Source organism: Strongylocentrotus purpuratus, unplaced genomic scaffold (assembly GCF_000002235.5).
Source record: "Strongylocentrotus purpuratus isolate Spur 01 unplaced genomic scaffold, Spur_5.0 spur5_scaffold_20, whole genome shotgun sequence".
NCBI lineage: Eukaryota > Metazoa > Echinodermata > Echinoidea > Camarodonta > Strongylocentrotidae > Strongylocentrotus > Strongylocentrotus purpuratus.
In genome coordinates, this window is record NW_022145606.1 from 15,067,443 (window position 1) to 15,085,025 (window position 17,583).

Genomic DNA, 17,583 nt, shown 5'->3' on the forward strand with positions numbered 1-17,583 from the left:
AAACTTCTCTTTAATAAATCAAACACATAGCCTTGGTTTACACGTTCTGGAAAACCTAATGTCTGCTAAACTCCAAATCTCATGGGTTCTTTCAAACTAAAATCCTGCATGTCATGGTCATATGGCAAGCACAAAAGATCCCGCAGAGCGCAGAATTTTTCAATCTCTATCCATCAATTGAATCTCTCGACTGTACTTTGTTGAGAATATGTTTTTCAACAACTCATCATCGAAACCAGGTATAGGGTGTCTCATAAAAAAATGATGGTCACAAATGGTTTCTTTAATAATAAATAGTAATAATAAAATGGTGCTTATGAAGCACTTTCCACCAAAGTCTATCATAAGTATGACATGATCATATTGTGCATAAACTAAACATCTTGCAGAGCAGAGAATTTTCAGTCATTTTTTATCAATTGAATCTCTTCCTGTGCTGTGTTGAGAATATGTTTTTCAACAACTCATCATCAAAACCAGGTATAGGGTGTCTGATAAAAAAATGATGGTCACAGATGGTTTCTTAAGCATGTCTTGGTCATATTGCATGAACTGAATATCATGCAGTTTATGCGATTCGATTTGCAATACCATTGCAAAATGTTTAAAATATGTAAAATATGAAACAATAAACTGAAACCCAAACTGAAACTTCAAGTTCAATGGACTTTAGTTTGTATGGGGCCTGTTTTATGTAAGCATACAGGAGCGCATCAATTATTCTTTTCACAATTAGTTTTTGTGGTAATTGATAATATACTGATTGAACTTGCAATATCTCTTTTTAGAAGTAACATTTGAAGCTCATATTTTGTCCATATTATAACAACATTGAACCAATAACATGAAGCACAATATATATTTGGGTGATTTTGGCGTATTTAAATAAAAAGATGATTATTTCAAATTTAGTGCAGCAGAAACTTCAAATTCAGTGCAGCAGATTTAACTTTATATGTACATTGTGTGTGCAAAATTATTTGTTGGGATACAAAGGTTAAATCTTTTCCTTATCATAACAGAACTAACGGACTATTAGATCCATATCAAAAGAAGAACAACGTTTTTTTTTGAAGAGTTTCAGTTGCCACGTCAGAGCTCCGAACCCTAGATATTGTTTCAGCATGGCTGGCTACAAAAGTGCAAGTTAACTTGGTTGACCCTCGGAACGCAATGGAGCGTGACCACATTGCCATTGCTGTAACACAATAGTGGGCTGGTCCATTATGCCCTGCGGGGAAGGTATCCATTAGTTTTACTTGGATGTGCATGGTTACCATGATAAAATTTTTGTTTAAAAGTTATTTCCAACTCGGAGCCGTTTGCAATCAACTAATCAAAGGTTAGGAACTTAGGATATTTTTTAATGGATAAAGTTAGTGCCAATTTTAGGTTACTAACTATGTATTGCAAAGGGGCCTTTCACCCAGAATATATTACGATTACTTTGGGGTCAGTTGCACTGTGATATTATTACACTTGTTCTTTAATGTCAACCCTGGTCCAAACGCTACATCTAACCCTAACCATGACCCTAAACCTAGCCTAAAAACCTATTGTAACCCTACACCTAACTGACGCTATATTTCTGATTGTCAACAGAGCAAATGACAGTCGAGAGCATCCTCACACTCATTTTATAGCAATTTTGAGAAAAAAAATTGAAATGTTTGAATTTTAAAATGGATAAAGAAGTAGATCTGTGATTGCCCAAAGATACAAAAGGATGTATTTAAAGTCTCCTTGAAATGTGGTATTACAATTCGAAATCTTCAAATGTTCTGTAATTTCTGCAAAGTAATTTTAATTCAGGAATACTTAAAAGCTATATATTCTTGGATAAACAAATTTAATTACAAATACATTTTTACTAGATGAATCATTTGAAAAGTGTTTTCATATTGTTTCTGTTTTTCAACTTAGTATATTTCATTGAGGGAGGACAAGGGAATTAATGTGCAAATATACCGGTAGTTAATGCTCTTTATATTCATCATGCTATGTAAATAACGGTCTGCGCAATTTACCACAATGTGCTGAAATATACATGTATACAAACTGGCCCCATGCTAATGAGCGAATTGCAATCAGTGTAAATATCTGTCGCCACCGTGACTATCGACTTTAGTTAAAGTTTAAAGATTTAAAAAAAGTATCTGTACAACTGTACGTGTATACTGCCTACATTGTATGTTCAAGTTCATGGCTAATGTTGTGAATAAAAGGAGGAAATCTGCTTTAAGTTCTTGAGTTTCTTTTAATTAGAACCATTCATACCCTTCATATCACTGAAAAGGCCTGTTTTAATCAGCTCGAGTTTGCCTAATAACTCACTATTTTCAGACACAGGATATTATCCTGAAGCTTGAAATTGGGTCCTAGCCAGACTGTTACACTCACCATAGACTAGCTCGGACAGGCGCAAATTAGCACATGGTATTTTGGAAACAAGACCAAGATAAACCGATTAATTTGTGATTGGTATAGTTAAAATAGCTGGTTATTTGGCAAATTCGAGCTGATGAAGACGGGCCTAATGAAACTTTCAGAGCATTTCTTGCCACACTCCTTTTATTATTAAAGGCCAATTAAAGTTATAATTGATGCTATCATATTAGATGTCAAGTAATTAACCCAAAGGTTAATTAACTTCATGTCCTTGAGATTTCCACATTAGAACTTTCCATGAACTACTTCTGGGCCAGACTCTCCCAAAACATTTATTTTATCAAGGTCATATATAGTTATTAATGCTATTGAATTTACATTCAATTATCAAAATAATGCTTGTTTATTTGACTTTGGTTAATTTAGGACAGGGATTTGTAACTTTGTATAGAGAGTTGTTTTGTAGCATTCCTGCCCCTCTCTGCTTAGGTGACCAAGTGGGAAGCTATTTCCCCCACCCACAATGAAGTGCACTGGTCCGTGTTGATGCCATTGTCCTGTGTCAAGGATAGCTGTGGGTGGAAGGTTCCATTGTACAATATGGGGGTCATGGATGAGGGATTTTTTCTATTTTATTAGATGGGTTGGTCTTTTGTCAGGAAAGACAACACGATTAAAAGATAAAGAACACTGGATGATTTGCTTGTTACAAGTGCATTAAGTTGGAAACTTATTAGCCTACATCTAAGCATTAAAGGCCAGGACAAAGATCTGCATGCCTTGAATGATATACTAGTGAGTTACATTCCCATTTGCAGCCAACATCAAATTCTGTGGAACTTTGCAAGAATTAAGAATATGTCACATATCTGTGAAATTTAAATGTAAGCAGTGTCCTACTATTCGAATTATGCAAGGAAATCTATTTTTTCTCTAGATTTCACTGTCAGACACTATTTAGTGACTGACCAACTTCATTTTTTCTTTGGTAATAACATACATAAAATGAGCTGTAAAGGTACATCAATGACCTACTTCTTGTATTGGTAAAAATTGAACTGATTTAATCTTTGTGCAGCACAAAACGTATGACCATTCGGTACAAGGGTCTGAAAATCAGACTATTCCTAAAATGATTGCAATCACTAAGTCAATTCGACAACTAATGCTCGTTATTTTCCCACTAAAAGACATTTTCAAGCCCTTTGGTTTTGAGGGAAGTTTTAAATTACCAGTAGTGTTATCTTTCAAATGCTGTTAGAATTTAACCTTTTCATTTGTTGGGCCTGCAAATAGGATATAGTACCTTTAAGGCGGGTGGCCAATTATTATTTGACTATTGTGTAGCACATTGATATCATCCCTCACCATGATGTAGAACTGATTTGATCCATGGAAGCAATCAGTCATATTGATGTGTTCACAGTATCGGTGCTTTAAATAAATGTCATGTTCGATACTTGGCTCCCCCTAATTTACATCAACACTTTTTTTATTTTTCCTTTTTTCTTCAATTTTCCATAACAATACACCTGGAATGCAGGTGAAGAACTTCTGAATGATTGTGTTGTTGTTCTGGTGTAATGCTGATGTATACATTGAGGAGCTTTTAATAGTTTTATAACTTTGTCACTCTGGAAGAGTTCAAACTGTAGAGGGAGACATATAAAATCATTCTTTGTGCTCTTTGAGTATGTCTACTACACATAAATACACCAGAATTTGTATGAGACTTGTTACTTGAAGAATAGGGAGAATTTGTATTTATTTATTCAGTTATTTGTTTATTTATTCATTTATTCATCTATTCATTTTTGCATGGTATGATCAAGATGAGATTTAACCAACAATAGCAGTAGACTTCAAACAGGTAGCTACAATCATAACACATTTACAGTAATACTGCATGGAGAAACATGCAGGGGTTTGGAAATATAAGCCCAAGGCTTGAATTTCACTCTCTTTTTCTCATGTTTGATCCTTTTCACACAGATACATGCAATACTTAAAGAGGCATTGCTATTCCCATAGTCTCAACCTAACCCTGGACTCGAGCTCTAGTCCTTTTTCTAATCTCACAGTTAGCGATGTAGGCCTATAAATGAGTGTCTAATCCAGTGCCTAAACCAGTACCTAGACCAGTGCCTAAACAAGTGCCTAACCAGTATCTAAAACATACAATGATTCACATAATTTCAATATTTTTGTCCCATTTCCAATTACAGAAAGAGAAATACCACACTCATCTAGCAAAGCTGAACTTGGTCCAAGTCATGAATTTAAGGACTTACTACAGTTTCAGTGGGAATAATGTTGATTTATTTTCATTATTCTTGAAAGCTCAAACACAAGATTGATCTAATATTTGTAATATTTCTCATCTTTTTTCTGTTACAGAAAGAGAAATACCACACTCATCTAGCAGTGCTGTACCTGGACCAGGTCCTGAAGATGAAGGCCAGCACTGAGACAGTCCCTAGGTTAGACCTGGACCTGGCCCGGTCCAAGCTGCGTCACCTGCTCCAAGACTCCTCCGTCTATCGGGTCCAGCTCATCCTAGGGAAGGTCAAGGAGACAGACATGTATGCAGAATGTGCAATACTGTATGGAAAGGTATGTTCCCTGCACTTACCAGGGCCCGTTGCATAAAACTTACTACATTTTTGATCAATGAAATCCTGTTCAGTGATTGGTCAACAGAGCATCACGTGATCCAACATAATATTGCTATGATGTAACCGTGGCGTCATCCGTGGTAAAGTGCACTATACCATAGCACTATACCATGGATGACATAATAGATATGCGATCGATCAAGATCAATGTGCTATCGGTCGCGGTCACTTTATGTCCGTCTGCGCTGCTCTCACCAGCCAGAGCACCTGCAGTATACACAACTTCAGTGACACTAAACATTATTATTAATATTTAATATATAAGGTTGGTTTGAAAAATATAAAACAAGTATATCATGCACTATTTCAAGCCAATAGTGAAATTATGGATTCCTCAGCGACAGAAATAGCACTATTCCTGCCACCTCGATCCATAATTGCAACTAGAGCCTCTCAGTGCATGGTATATTTGTTTACTATTGATGGTAACTTGGCTGTTATTGATACCTTGAATTGATTGGTTATTGCACCACAAGAGGGGGTGATTTTGTTACAGATCAAATCAATTTGCTGGTTGATTTGCCATATTTATTATGATTGTCATCACCCTTGTCAGGGAGAATTTACCACTGGTTTTATTCTTTTCTGCCATTCCCTGTGTTTGGTATAGAGTACAGAAGCTTTGATAATAGTGATTTCCCATTGAAATCTATTTATTTGGATGGTCATATCTCAGCCAATGCTTTGTTTTCATCATTTGGACATTATTTTTGTTGCTCTTTCGGAAAACGAAGATCAAATTATCATTCTGATTATTATCTTTATCACCATCATCATAAATCATCACTATCACAATCATCACTGTATTGTTTCTATCCTATCCCCACCCCTCAGCTTGAGGAGCACGACAAAGCTCTTCGGATCCTGGTCCACAAGCTGCAGGACTACGGAGCCGCAGAGAACTACTGCATGGTCAACTCCAAGGACCAGGACCAGGCCTACAGGAGAAGACTGTTCCAGCTCCTGCTCACAGTGTACCTGGACCCAATGGAAGGGTAAGTGTTCAAATACCTAGTTTCATAAGGGGAAAATTTTGCTCCCACTACTCATCCTTCCCTTTAAGGGACCAGTCCCACATCACTGATAATACATTGAAACCTGTATATGAATCCGCTCAAGGGAAACATGAAAAGTAGTCTTTTTAGGCAGGTGGTCTTAATGTACTAGTTCCTTTAGTACACTCACTCAGGTTTCATTCAGAACCCATATTCAAGGGAAATGAAAAAAATGTGGTCTTTATAGACAGGTGGTCACTAAAGAAGGTTCGACTATAATAACTATGAATTGGGTCTCATGAAGTTATGTGTAATTTATTGGATATTGATGTTGCTCACTGATTTTTGCTGATCAGCTTTCAGTACTGATTTGCTTGGATCCTCCTTTTAATTGTCTCTTTGTGTCATTCTTTGTTTTAATTTTTTTCTTCTCTCTGTTTTTCTTTTTTTTTTCCTTCTTTACATTTACCTTGCATTTGCTATCAGTATATTTAGCCTTGACTTCTGTTTTTTGTCTCTTTCTTTGGTACAGTAAAAAGGATTCCCTTCTAGGACCTGCTATGAATCTGCTCAACAGCCCAGAGGCTGACTTTGATACTGTCAGAGTAAGTCCTTCTTTTATTTTTTTCTTTCATTCATTTATTTCTGCGTCAAGATAAAAAACAATATTATAAAATATTCAAAAAAACCAACATATATAATGAGATATCTGAATTGGGAGGGTCATGAAAAGCACATAAATGGCTTGTTGAAACTGGTCCTGGCTAAATAACAATTACTTGTATATAATTTACAAAAAAGGGAAGATAAAGAAATAAGAGAAAAGGAGGATCCGTTGCATAAACATTGAAAAATAAGTTATAAGAATTTTTTTTAAAGTTCCCTTTGTAGTTTGGAGCAGCATAGCCAAGAGAGTGGGGGCACATTCCTCCGACAAAATAAGTATAATACAACTTATAGTAATTTGAGGATAATTAATATTTTACCTCTGTATATGCTTTAGAAGGTTTAATTCTTAATGTCTACCTTTTAATTTTATTTTTGCCAATTAATATTTAGGCACAATTCATTCATCACTTGAGCATGAAATATTTTTTCTTGTGATTCCCCCATGCAGAAAACAATGATCCTCTTCAACCTGCCCCTCCCCCACCCCCTATAGATCAGAAGAAATAGGTTATCAAATGAAGTTTACAAAAACTCTATCATTATCTTGCATGAGGACCTCTCCATTTGCATCACCAGTAAATGAAAAGTTCTGACACATTCCCCTCATTCTCTTGACAGGTTCTTCAGCTCCTTCCGGAAACCTGGTCAGTGGGTCTCATCTCACGCTTCCTCTCCGAAGCGGTCCGGTCCAGCACCCACGGGAGCCGCATGTCCCGTGTGGAACACACCCTGACCCGCAGTGAGAACCTGCACCTGCGCGGGGAAATCGTAGACAACAGCCGTTGCCTCATCTCCCTCACCGAAGACCGGATGTGCCAGGTCTGTCGGGGGCCGTTCAGTGAGCCGACCTTTGTGCGATATCCGAACGGGGTCATCACGCATACGCAGTGCGCAAGGAATAAAGCGGTTTGTCCGGTCACGGGGCGGTTGTTCAGTACGCGCAAGGAGTCGACGTGATAGAGCATTGCTGAGTGGTTTTGTTATGCTTGACCAGATCATAGTGGTTTTTATTGCTGTGAACTCTTAACTCTCAACTATACAGTCTCATCTGAAGACTGAACTCTCAACTCTAGACTGTGAACTCTCAACTATGCAGTCTCATCTGTAGACTGTGAACTGTGAACTCTCAACTATACAGTCTCATCTGAAGACTGAACTCTCAACTCTAGACTGTGAACTCTCAACTATGCAGTCTCATCTGTAGACTGTGAACTGTGAACTCTCAACAATACAGTCTCATCTGAAGACTGAACTCTCAACTCTAGACTGTGAACTCTCAACTATGCAGTCTCATCTGTAGACTGTGAACTCTCAACTCTCAACTATGCAGTGTCATCTGTAGACTGTGAACTGTGAACTCTCATTTCTGCACGCTCATCTATAGACTGTTAACTCTGAACTCTGCACTCTCATCTGTAGACTGTGATATCTGAAATACATGCAGATGTAGACAGACTCCAATACAGAACTTTGTTTAATCTTAGTCCAAAGTAAGCAGATCTATCATGGGCTTTTGAGAAAAGCAGTTTTTCCAAACAAGAATGTGTAGAATTAAATTGAATGCAGAGTATAACTGGCCAGTTTACTTGGCATCTATCTGAGCACATATTATCTTCTTACTCTGTTAGTGTAGACCTGCAACCCCGAAATCAGAGAAAAATTCAGGGAAATTCCTTTTTCCCCTCCTGCAAAAAGTAAGGAAGTTAGAAGCACAAAAACATCCCTCAAATCTAGGAAAATGCATTTTTTTATTGGCCCCAAAAGAAAGTACCGGCAGTTGAAATCTCTGACACTTTAATTGCCTCAACATTCAGTCTTTGAACACTTTGGTTGACTTTTTCGCCTCTATGCACATTCACTCATTTGCCACATGTGCAAATTTGCACAAAACAGTAGGCATCAATTGGGGGAAAGATTGCTTTGTCCAACACAATGCAAATTATTCATTTGCAGACTTGATTAGTTCCATCACAACTTTTTTATCACTGCCATAGATTAATCACGCACTGGAAATAATTACATAAAATCCTGAAGTTTTTGGTATGGTCATCTCATGATAAATACAATAATATGTGCACAGGGAGATTATTTGTGTGCAATACAAAGGGTTAAAGGTCACATTTGGTGTAAGGTGAACATCACCTCATCCTAATTGCTCACTCACAGGCATGTATGTGTAGCCATAATACAAAGTTGCATTTTGCCTAGTATTATCATGTATATGATTTTGCATTCTTTTTCTATTCAAAGTCACAAAACTGCATATAAAACATTGCCAACACCAAAAAGAATAGGCCTATTATGTTGAAGTTCTTTGGGATAAAAGTGCTGAAAGTCATTTGAAATCAAGTTCTGTCTAGATCATGTGCTGTGTGACAATGTTTTAAGATGCAGAGTCCGGTATTTTGAAAGAAGAAGAGCTACAACCTAGCTTCCTCGTTTCAGGTGAAGAACGTTCTATTTCTAAAAAATATGAAGGATTAAAGTGTTCTTAGTCATCTCTATGTAAGAGATTAAACATTCCTACAGTAGATTTGAGAATTTCCCAAGCGCACGGCACTCACGAAATAGCCCCTGTAAGTTGTGTTGCGTAAATTGAATGTGGTGTATAAAACACTAATATTATTGAAGTGCAATTTGAGCAAGCATTCAACCAGCATTGCATGTGTTTGCAAATATATTCTTGACCAAATAATTATTCACATTTTAATGTTTACTTTTATATTATATTATTGTTGTTGTGTAGGAATTACAATCAAGCTTTTTGTATTGTTGGTACATGTGGCATTTCATGTGCTTTTTCTGTACCGTGTTCTGTGTGCAGTTCGAACTGTATAAAATACAGAGTAACCTACAAAAGAACAAACAAAAATCAAATTTACAAGGGGTATGAATAATTGAGTTGTTAACTGTATCACCATGTATCACAATTCATATTAATGGCGTAAAGTCTCATCTTCATTTTATCTTGTTTTTCATGCAACTCAATTTGTAGCGATGTACATTGTAACATATATGATATATTTATAATGCTTTGAAATTGTGGGATTTCCGGATATAAAGAGATGTGTACAATTAAAGATGTCTGTGTACACAAATTTTGGCAATGGTACATTGTTGTTGTTACTTCTTGTTGTTTCTAGTCGGCCAATTCCATGCGTTGCAGAGTAACATTTACAGAGAATTTGTTGTTTTGAAGAAAAAAATATCATAGACATTTTAATTCATACTCTAAAAATTAATGACGAGATATATTGAAGATAGTGTTGATTTGATGATAAAAACTCCTTGGTAAATTATTAATTTCCAAAGATTTCAGCCAAAATTATACCACAATACCGGATACTTGTTCAAACTTTCAAATCTATGTCGACCACCCTTCCTGTATAGAGTACCGAAGTGTGACGTCATCAAAAATCTATTTTTAGTAATTCTCAATTTTTTCTTCATATTCCGAAAGAACATTAAAAATAATGTCCAAATGTCGAAATCCCATTGAATATGTTCAGTATTGGCTGAGATATGACCATCTGAATGAATATATGTCCTATAGGAATTCAGTGTTATATGCTCTGGCTCCTAACCATTAGGAGCCAGAGCATATAACACCGAGTTCCTATGGGGAGTATATTTATTCAGATGGTCATATCTCAGCCAAAACTTAACATATTCTATTGGTTTTCGACATTTGGACATTATTTTTGATGTTCTTTTAGAAAATGAAGAAAAAATTGAGAAATTCTAAAAATAGATTTTTATGACGTCACAGCTTCGGTACTCTATACATTCCCTCACTCTTTCAGCAACAGAGAACATCCTATTCTCTTAGATCTTCATCAGCTCCTACCTTTGTCATTCCCAAATCCCGTAAACAGGCTGGTTTCAAATCCTTTCAGTCCTTAGCCCCACATCTCTTGAACAAACTCCCCTCATTCTTAAGAAACAGTACTTCAATAGATTTCTTCAAAAAACAACTGAAAACTTGCCTGTACAACTCCCTGCATTGTTGATAGTCTCAGAAACAGCGCATTGTAACCTTTTGAAAAGGCGCTATATAAATCCAATTATTATTATTATTATTATGCATAGTTTTGAATGGATTACGACCGATGACCGAGAGAGAGGGTCTTTGAGAGTTTGTGTGAGCGTTCATGAAAGCAACAGCCCCAAAACCTAACAGACCTGTTTGTCTCTAAGGTCCTCTGAAAACTTTTGTGAGGGTTCATGAAACCAACATGTGACTCTGGAGGGCCGTCGGTATCGATACCAGTGTGTCGGCTCAGTCAGTAGAGCGTCCGCCTCACTACCGGGAGGTCGTGGGTTCGAACCCCCGGCCGCATCATACCAAAAGACGTTAAAAGACGGGAGTTGCTGCTACCTTGTTTGGCGTTCAACAATAAAGGGATAGAGCTCAGTGGCTGCCGGGCTCACGATCAATTGGGCAAAAAGAATTTCCATTTTCGGTTTAACTTAATAAAATTTGGAGTGGACTTTAAAAGATTATAAATATTAATATTTAATCATGGGCTCTCGGTTAATTTGGATGCAACTAGAAATACCACCACACTTCAGATTGAGTAATTGAGGGGGAATAGGGGAACAGGGAGTCTGACCATCTCCTTCTTTGCCAAATGACATTAGTGACTCGTCAGGGATAGAACCTTCAACCTTTGTAATCAAGCGCTTCAACCACTGCACTACGACACCTCTATCTGGCTCCGAAAAGATAATATCTACGCTAAAAAGGTGCATTCTTCCTTGGCTATACAAAATACAATTAATTACTAAATCATTCATACCCTTACAGTTTTGTATTCTTTTAATTAAGTGAAAAATTCCTTTGTCCCGATGTGAGTGTGACTCATTAAAAGCTTACATCTAACCCTATTCAACAAAGGCCTTAATTCATTCTTTCATTCTTGAGTTTGAAAAAACACCAAATTTAAAATAGATAAATTAGTTTTTAACTGTAAATTTTGACGAAGTACAAAACACACAATAATCAAATCTCTTGATTCATATCTTTATTTTATTATCATAGCGATGAAAAGGAAGCAATTAAAAAACCCTAATAATGGATGAAATATCAAAGAAAATGACAGATTTATTACAAAGTCTTGGTAGCGTTCACATATTTCATGATTTTTTTTTCTCCTATCCTGTACAACTACAGTACATTCGATGTGCAATAAAAAGTTCCCCGAAAAACAGCAAAATTACAATCATCAGCAAATACAAAAGATAGCTTTTATGAACAAAAAGACGAACCCAGGTGCAAGGTTAATTATACAAGCTCTTTATCTTTCGATATAATAACAAAATAAATGCATTTATAAGATATTTAGAAGTTTATTTACAGCCATAATTTCTCCTTTTCAAACTAATCACTATACACATGTGGCAAAATTACTTAAATTTTTTTGACAAATATATCTGACATATATATGCACGATAATGCACCAATTTTGAAGGTTTTCCTATATTCATGACTTTACCTAAATCTAAATGCTATCGCTACACGCACATTCAGTGTATAGTACCAATGCGTTTATCTGGGTATGCAAGTATATATGCAAATATGAAATGTTTATTTTGAATGACTTTTTTAGAACTAAAGTATGCATGTGCACAAAATGATGGTTTGATTAATTTCATACATCTTATAGCTACTTGAACACGCTTTCTAGATATTTTGGTCATTCCAACACAAATGCTTTTACACTACTCAAATGAAATACAGGTACTGGATTTGCGTAAAAGTTTGGAACCTCTACATTAACTGTCACCCTTCCTAATAAGAAGAAGACAAAAAATCAAATCTAGTTTTGGAAGAATGACTTTTTTAAATGTCTTAGAAACTCAAATGGCTAAAAGAAATCCACCTCCGTAAAAATTAAGAGATGAAGAAGAAGAAGAAAAACATTTAGGTGACGCCTTATTTAAGCAATAATCGTACAGTAAAATACAAAGTTTGGTCCATATAGATACAAGTGTGAATATGCTATCTCAATCATAATTTGAAGGGTGTTGCACCACCGTTAACCCTTTCACGACAATCATTCCACATTTTGTGGTTTCGCTAAATAACTTGATTCAGAGACCTACAAAATATGCCAGGTGTACGAGGAGAAAAGGCAAAATGTATGCGTTCTTGTTTCATGACCATATTGCGTTTGATGCCAGTAAACTTTAAAAGGAAAGTAAGCTTTAAAATCTCTAACTTGGCAACACAATGAGAAATTCAAAAATCAGGTTTATTAAAATAAAAATGGGCCACTTTTTACAGATTTTTCAAAAACATTCTCAACAATGTATACTATCTTCGGAGACATTATATTTTGTAGCAATAAAAGAAATATATAATTGTTGCCAATTTAAAGAACAAAACGTGATTAATTTAGCCCTTACAATAAATCTCGTCCTGAAAGAGTTAAAAAGCACAATCAACCACATCTTAGAACCATGGTTTGGTTTATCAAAGTCAAATTATACCATAGCTACATGTATACACACTGATGATAGTAACACATAAGGCCCCTGTTTCATAAAACTTCTTATGAATAACAAATGCTGAATTTCTATGACAAATTTGCTGTCAGCCAATCAAATAGCACGATTTCAGTAGCTTATAACAGTTATTGTTACTTGTTATTGATGATAAGTTTTGTGAAACAGGGCCAAGGAACTGATGAATAGTACACACAATAAGACACTATTATATAACAGCATTTAACCTTTCACGACTCACACACAATTAATCATGCATAATTCAAAGGCAATTTAATGTGATTTGAAGTTGATATGATATCAAAATTTAGAGAGAGAGATGTCATGGTGACATTAGTGCAGTATGTAAGTAAGGTCATAGGTCAAATCATGGAGCTCCAAATATGTAGTTTCCTCCCACAAAAAACTATGGGAGGGACTACATGTATTTGAAACCCATGAAATGGCTGACAGATCAGAAGCAACTTCCTGTGGCATAACTCTCTGTCTCATCAAACTATGGTTGAATCTATATACTGCCCTCAGCCATCCCAACTCTTGTAGTTCTGATTTTAATAGACAATTATATACAGCAACTTTAATGATCCAATTTTCAGTAAACAAGCTCAAATTTTTGAATAATCATGCATTATTGTTGGGAAACATTGAAATCAGATCTTTGCACAATTTAAATTACAATTTACATGTACTTCAATAATTTGCGGACATTAAAATGTCTGTACTTCACGTTTTTAAAACATTTCTAGAATTCTCATTTTCCTTGCCTCTCCTCTTTGAAGCATATACTTTTCATATAAACCATTTGTATGCACCATAAACATCAACACTGCTGCTTTTGATAAGTAATTTGTTTAAATACCTTTTCAACAATAACAACCACCACAAATTGTAGGTCGAACTTGTCATGTTTTAAATTCTATCTGCATATACAGCACAACACATTGTCAGCATATAATCATAAAGTAGTACTAAATTTCAAACATTTAAAAAAAAATCCTTTAACAACTAGTTTATACAAGACTGATAAAGAGAGTAAGGAATAAAAATCAGAAACAAAAGTAGTACTTTTATAAGATTCATTTAAGTTTCAATTCGTAGAAAAATATCTATAATTATAATCTTGCATTTTCAGGAACACTTTCGTCTGTGATCGAAACATGCATTAAACAATCACACTAAACTTCATTGACAGTTTCACACGCATATTTCAAGAATTTCTTTATACAAAGTCAGTATGGATTATCCTTTTCTATTGCTTACTACATGTATGTGCCCTACGCTTCCACAAACATGAACTTGAATATTCTGTATGGAAATACTATTGCTTTGTGATACTATCTAAAACTATTCTAAGGATGGTTGATATCATTAAAGGTATTACAAAGTTTTGGTAAATTTTGAAAATTGGCTGGATAGTGATTCTTTACAATTTTGATATATATGGATGCCCTTATGGATGTATTATAAGCACTAACAAAATTAGCCCCTAAAACACTTTGTTTTCATTGAATACACAAATTTACCGGTGCTCCCGGTAAATTTTGATTAATTTCAAATAGCGCCTACGACCATACGATGGTAGCTGCGACCATGAAAATCTCAGAATATGTATTTGTGATATATATATTCCAAACGGTAATAGCAAATCGGTCGATTTTATTCAGAGAACATTGTTTTATAGCTAAATTAATATATTGATCTTGAGAGGGCGCTATACAACATAAAGAGTTTATTATTTACAATTTCATCACTTCAACCGCGACAACGATCACTGAATATTGTAGGATCGCATATGCTTCCAATATGTTCATTTGAACCAAATTCATGACCCTATACCAAAACTTTGTATTACCTTTAAAGAGTTACATGTACATTGTATACCGTACAGCAAGTATTGATTTTGGTACAAAATATTTCTCTTTTTGTGGAGGTTAGAATCCACCCCCCCCCCCTCCCTCCCCTCCCAACAGGTGTCATGAAATGCTCAAGGATGATTTGTTTTGCACCTACAAGACCTAGAGTCTTTTTTACACATCTTTTGAATTTACACACTTTCAAAATAAGGGTATCGAACAAGATTAAAAATCACTGTGAAAATGTGTGTGACTACAGCAACATAAACATTACGTTATCGTACCAACACAGATATTTGTGAATAAATGATGCAGAAAGACTAAGCAAACTATAATTTCAAACAAAACTTGAGGTGAAATCGAAAGGAATGATATTGTTGACACAGAATCGTGCTTATTTCATTGCTTTTTTTCCAAGGTACATGCACGTTTTGACATAACAGAAATTGGAAGTCATAGAAAGTTATGAGACTACTTCAAATAGTTCAAGTGCTGAGTCACAAAATTCAAGTGTCTTGAGATAAAGGCTAAAAGCTGCAAAATGCAACTGGCAACATGAAAACTAGTTTCGAAAATATCTGCTAGCGGACGATAACCCACTCATGAATTATTATATGATAATCTTATGACGAGCTACATGAGAGGAAGCAAAACAATCTAACTTTGCTTTAGAAGTTTTTCTTTCACATCTAAATCTATTATGCAGTTTCAAGATCAAGTTTTAGCCGACAATCTGTTTGAAATACTGCACACATGTTGTGTGTGAACGTGTGATCGTGAAATGGCATGCACTCATACACTTAAAATATATACAGCTTAAGAAATAGATCATACTATTCTCAATACACAACTAAAATGGTAGAAGTTCTAGAGGACATCAAGTGCCATTTTGAGCGTATTGTGATCCTATGATTATTCATCTATTAACAGACCATTCATGATGCATTCAATCTTTGTCTATCAGTAAGGGCCATGCAAGAAAAACTTGCCACTATGAACTGGTTAACCTCCGTTTAAAAATATGGCTAGATTAACCGTTGCGGATAAAAAATAAAATTCAATGCATGTTTCTTCTTGGCAAAAGGTATCCAATAGAACCAACTCATTCCATTAGCTGTTCAAACGGCCACCCTTTATGACCCAAACAAATTCCATGCATTAGTTGTTGCTTGGTCAGTCAAACCTTGGAAAAGCTTTCAAGTTCGGACCAATGTCCAAGTCATTCCAATAATGATCTATTCAGTAGCTATATACGTATTTATTTCATATCTTTGGATAAAATATACCATAAAATATCTATCAACTTTACACGTCTTAATCGCACTAGAGTACATCTTGTTTAAGTACTGAGAAATATTGATATAATATGTACTGGTTTGTGATCACATATGTTGTGTGCCTGTACCATTATACACTGGTTTGCTGACAATAGATGGCGCTCTTCTCATAGCTGATCCATTGTATCGCTGCTGGTCAAGACCTAACCAGGCGAGGAGATTGATCAGGTGACTAGCAATGACCATGAGACCAGTGATGATCATGTGATTGGTGGTAGTAATCAGGTGACTTAGGATGATCATGTGATTGGTGGTAGTAATCAGGTGACTTGGGATGATCATGTGACCAGCTCTGATCACCTGACTAATCAGGAGGAGACGCAGGCAGAGTCGGTGGTGAGCACATACCGAAGAATTGGAAGCATGAAGAAATACATGTATATACTGTCAAGGAAAAGAGAAACCAAAAGCGATAAATGAATTTATTGAAATAATGCATAAATGGAAAGGAAATGAATTGAACTAAATAGAAAAGGGTCATAGAATATCTGCTTGAACCCTCCTCAAATGATAGCAGAGACCCAGTCACATCTTGCCCCGTTACAGCCAAACCTGTCTATAGTGACTGGTCACACGTTTTGTATCCTTCTGGGAGAAAATGTGTGTTGAAGAACCTGTCTGGAAAGGCAACCTGTGTACAGTGGTCACTTGCTTGTGTTTTCCTCTTGGGTGGCCTTACTAGAAATGTTTGACTATTTTTAATGTAAAATTCATCCAAAATATTCATCATAAATACAAACTCCTTTACCCCCCCCCCCCCCCCCCCAAAGCAGCCATAATTATTTTGCTTTATTTCATTGCGTCCATAGCTCTGCTCCACAGTGCAATAGGACTTTGACATTCTGTCCAGATTTTTACGCTCTCAGAACTCTGGTTTTCTTATTCTTCCTAAAAGTACTAAAGTGTGGGGGTGGAACCTTTGCTCATGCAGGGTCTTTGAAGCGATATTCATAACAGCAGATCAGTTGGAGTGTTTCAAAATAATCTTAAAATGCATCCGTTTCATTCATCATATAATTAATTGCTCTGTAATTCTTGAAAGTCCTATCTTACCTCCCTTTCGTTGCTTACTATGCTGTTTTGTTTCATAAGTATCCCTCAAGCACTAGCTTTTCAGTGGACCTAGTGCCCTAAAAATCTCATACATTATTATTATTAT

General features: G+C 35.8%; 2 protein-coding genes across 2 annotated transcripts in view; one reads left to right on the top strand and one right to left on the bottom strand.

Moving 5' to 3' along the window:
- The window catches only part of LOC762353 (transforming growth factor-beta receptor-associated protein 1), a 42,451-nt gene extending 32,626 nt beyond the window's left edge, over positions 1-9,825 (top strand). Inside the window, 4 exon segments of the mRNA XM_030992828.1 lie at positions 4,786-5,001; positions 5,898-6,058; positions 6,591-6,663; positions 7,346-9,825. Coding sequence (XP_030848688.1) covers positions 4,786-5,001; positions 5,898-6,058; positions 6,591-6,663; positions 7,346-7,684 — 789 coding nt within the window. The 3' untranslated portion in view covers positions 7,685-9,825.
- Positions 9,826-15,270: 5,445 nt separating this feature from the next.
- LOC763547 (Na(+)/H(+) exchange regulatory cofactor NHE-RF1) overlaps positions 15,271-17,583 on the bottom strand; it is a 35,396-nt gene continuing 33,083 nt past the window's right edge. The window contains exon 5 of the mRNA XM_003730184.3: positions 15,271-16,808. The gene's annotated coding sequence lies outside the window, so the exon portion shown is untranslated. The remainder of the gene's footprint in view (positions 16,809-17,583) is intronic.